The sequence below is a fragment of the Arachis hypogaea genome, chromosome 8 (genome assembly GCF_003086295.3).
Source record: "Arachis hypogaea cultivar Tifrunner chromosome 8, arahy.Tifrunner.gnm2.J5K5, whole genome shotgun sequence".
In the NCBI taxonomy this organism is placed as follows: Eukaryota; Viridiplantae; Streptophyta; class Magnoliopsida; order Fabales; family Fabaceae; genus Arachis; species Arachis hypogaea.
The window spans coordinates 28,271,950-28,274,284 of record NC_092043.1 but is presented as its reverse complement, the minus strand read 5'-3'; the positions used below and the strand labels follow the sequence as shown (position 1 = coordinate 28,274,284).

The 2,335-nt window shown below is 33.2% G+C and overlaps 1 protein-coding gene across 1 annotated transcript; it reads right to left on the bottom strand.

Annotated features, from left to right (window-relative positions):
* Nucleotides 1-317: 317 nt before the first annotated feature.
* On the bottom strand, nt 318-2,088 carry LOC112706767 (uncharacterized). The gene is made up of 2 exons (XM_025758228.3): nt 1,797-2,088; nt 318-1,275 (listed from the first exon to the last, which is right to left on the bottom strand). The coding sequence occupies exons 1-2, from the start codon at nt 2,028-2,030 to the stop codon at nt 871-873; spliced, it is 639 nt and encodes a 212-aa protein (XP_025614013.1). The 5' UTR covers nt 2,031-2,088; the 3' UTR covers nt 318-870.
* Nucleotides 2,089-2,335: the final 247 nt, after the last annotated feature.

Below are 2,335 nucleotides of genomic sequence, written 5' to 3'. Positions count from 1 at the left end.
AATATAAATTATTTTTTAAATTATTTTTAATATTTTTTTTATATAAAGTATTTAAAATATATTTTATTTTAATAATTAATAATATATATTATTTCTAAACTCAATTCAAGAATACATATTACTAATAAGATTAAACACGCTGATACATGATGATATTTAGGTGTGTTCTAACGTATTTAAAAATTTTTTTTATTTTTTATTAAGACACGGTCGGATACAAAAAACACGCATGCCGAATACAGAATGAGTATCAATACGTATCATGTCGTCCAAAATGTGTCAGAAACACAACAAATCAAGAAAGTGTCCGTGCTTCATAGATAATATATTTTCCATCTTTTATTCAATATTCCAATAAGCTAAGAAATTAAAATCCACAATAATCTAGCTTGTGAGACCCATTTCATTTCTTTGCCTTCTTGCACATACAAACAGAACAAGCCAACAAGTGTAATTGGATAACTTTATTTTTTATGTTTGAAAACAACTTATATATATATAATCAAAAGCTTATTAGCTTTTGGGAAAATAAAATAAATAAAGGAGGCCAGGCATTTTTCCTCATGATAAGTTGCTTCCAACGTGCCTAAATCCAAAGTTACACTCCTTAATTAGCTGCTTACTCCGTCCAAAATATTCTTCTTCCTCACAAACAGAACTAATTAACCTAACTAGCTACCAAGTCAAAGTTACCTTTTTCTTTATTAGCTCTAGCTACTTAATTTTGATAAATGATTAACATTCCTTCAACTTCTCCTTAGGAGATTGTCATCGGAACATTAAAAAATTTAGTACATTTATAACTCAATGTAATTGGATATAAATTATATATCAAATTACATTGAATTATTAACGTAACAAATTCATATTTTAAAACGTAGTGATATGGTCATGTCCAAAAAGCTCCCACATGGAGTTGAGGCTAGTGTTGTTGTTGTCGTCAAAGAAGTTGAGATTATTGTTGATGTGAGGAGGGCTTGCAATGAAGTTATCCACGGATTGTTGCGGTGACGGTGGCGGTTCTTGTGTGGTGGCGGTAGCCTTATTATTAGCCTCCGCCATTTGCATGTAAAGAAGAGCCACCATATTGGCCTGTTGAAACTGCATGTTGGCAATCTCAGCTTGAGCCTTCGCTAACTGTGCTTGAAGCTCATTCACTTGCGTCTGAAGCTGGCAAATGGCGCCGGCGCAACCGTAGACCGGATCTCTTATCCTTGCACCTGCTTCATAAACCATGCTTGTTACTGCATCAGCTCTTTGACTCTCCGGAAGTTCCTGCAAATAATTATTTTACAATTTTAATATTCAAAATGTTTTAATAACAACAAAATAGTTAGAATTTTTCTTATTTAATAATTAATAAAGTTTAAATGAAACAAGTTCTGACTTTTTTTTTTTTTTACTTAAGAATTAAGGCCCACCATCACCACAAGCTAAATTATTAGGTAGTTGAAAATGATATGAAATAATTAATTTGAGGCATTGTAATAACGTAACGCTTTGGATGGGACTTATAATAAGAAAAAGAACGTTTTCATTGACCAACAAATGGTTTACTTTTTAGGTACATAAACTACTGTGTATACAAGACTATATAAAATAAAAGTGATAACATCTAGAATTTAGATTATTCAAAAATATAGCTAGTTTGAAGGAACATTAAAAATTAGGCAATTGTAGACATAATAATCTTATCTTCTACATAGACACGGAAACAACAATAAAAAAATGTCATAAAAAATATTAAATTTATTATTTTTATTATTAATGTTGTAACGTAAAATGCAAATAAGAACCTGCAAGAACTTGATGATGTTGCTGGCTCCAAAGACTCTATGAGCGGTGGTGAACTTGGCAGGTTCAGTTGGAGGAAAATAAGGGGCCAACACACATTTCTCCGCACACCTCCGCCGAAGAATTTTACAAGCAGCGCAAGGGCTCATTATCACTTGCGGCGGAGGTGGAAGAGAAGAAGAGGATGTTGGAGACTGAGAAGAAGAAATAGGGGTATTTGTGTCACTTGCCTCCATTCTGTTTTTGTTTTTGTGGTTTGGATAATTGGTGTGTGTTGTGGTGGGAAGGCAAAGGCAGACTAAAGGCGGTTATATATAGGGGAAGAGAGTGCGTCATGAGAAAGAAAAATGACGTCAGCGTTGAAATTAGTTATGAGTAGTGACGTGGCTGCGCGCCCTCTTTTCCCACTTCTCCTCTTCGTTAGGTGTTTGGATTTTGATGTCTCTGTCTTTTTCTTTGAAAACCTCTCTTCCCATCTTTGAATAACTAACCCATTCTCTCTACTCTCTTTTTTCCTTTACTTATTTTCATTTCATATCAA

Bases quoted from the DNA above. Each gene is read 5' to 3' on its own strand.
- LOC112706767 (XM_025758228.3), bottom strand. From the start codon at position 2,030: ATGGAGGCAAGTGACACAAATACCCCTATTTCTTCTTCTCAGTCTCCA. The intron at 1,276-1,796 runs GTTCTTATTTGC...AATTATTTGCAG, and splicing joins ACATCATCAAGTTCTTGCAG to GAACTTCCGGAGAGTCAAAG.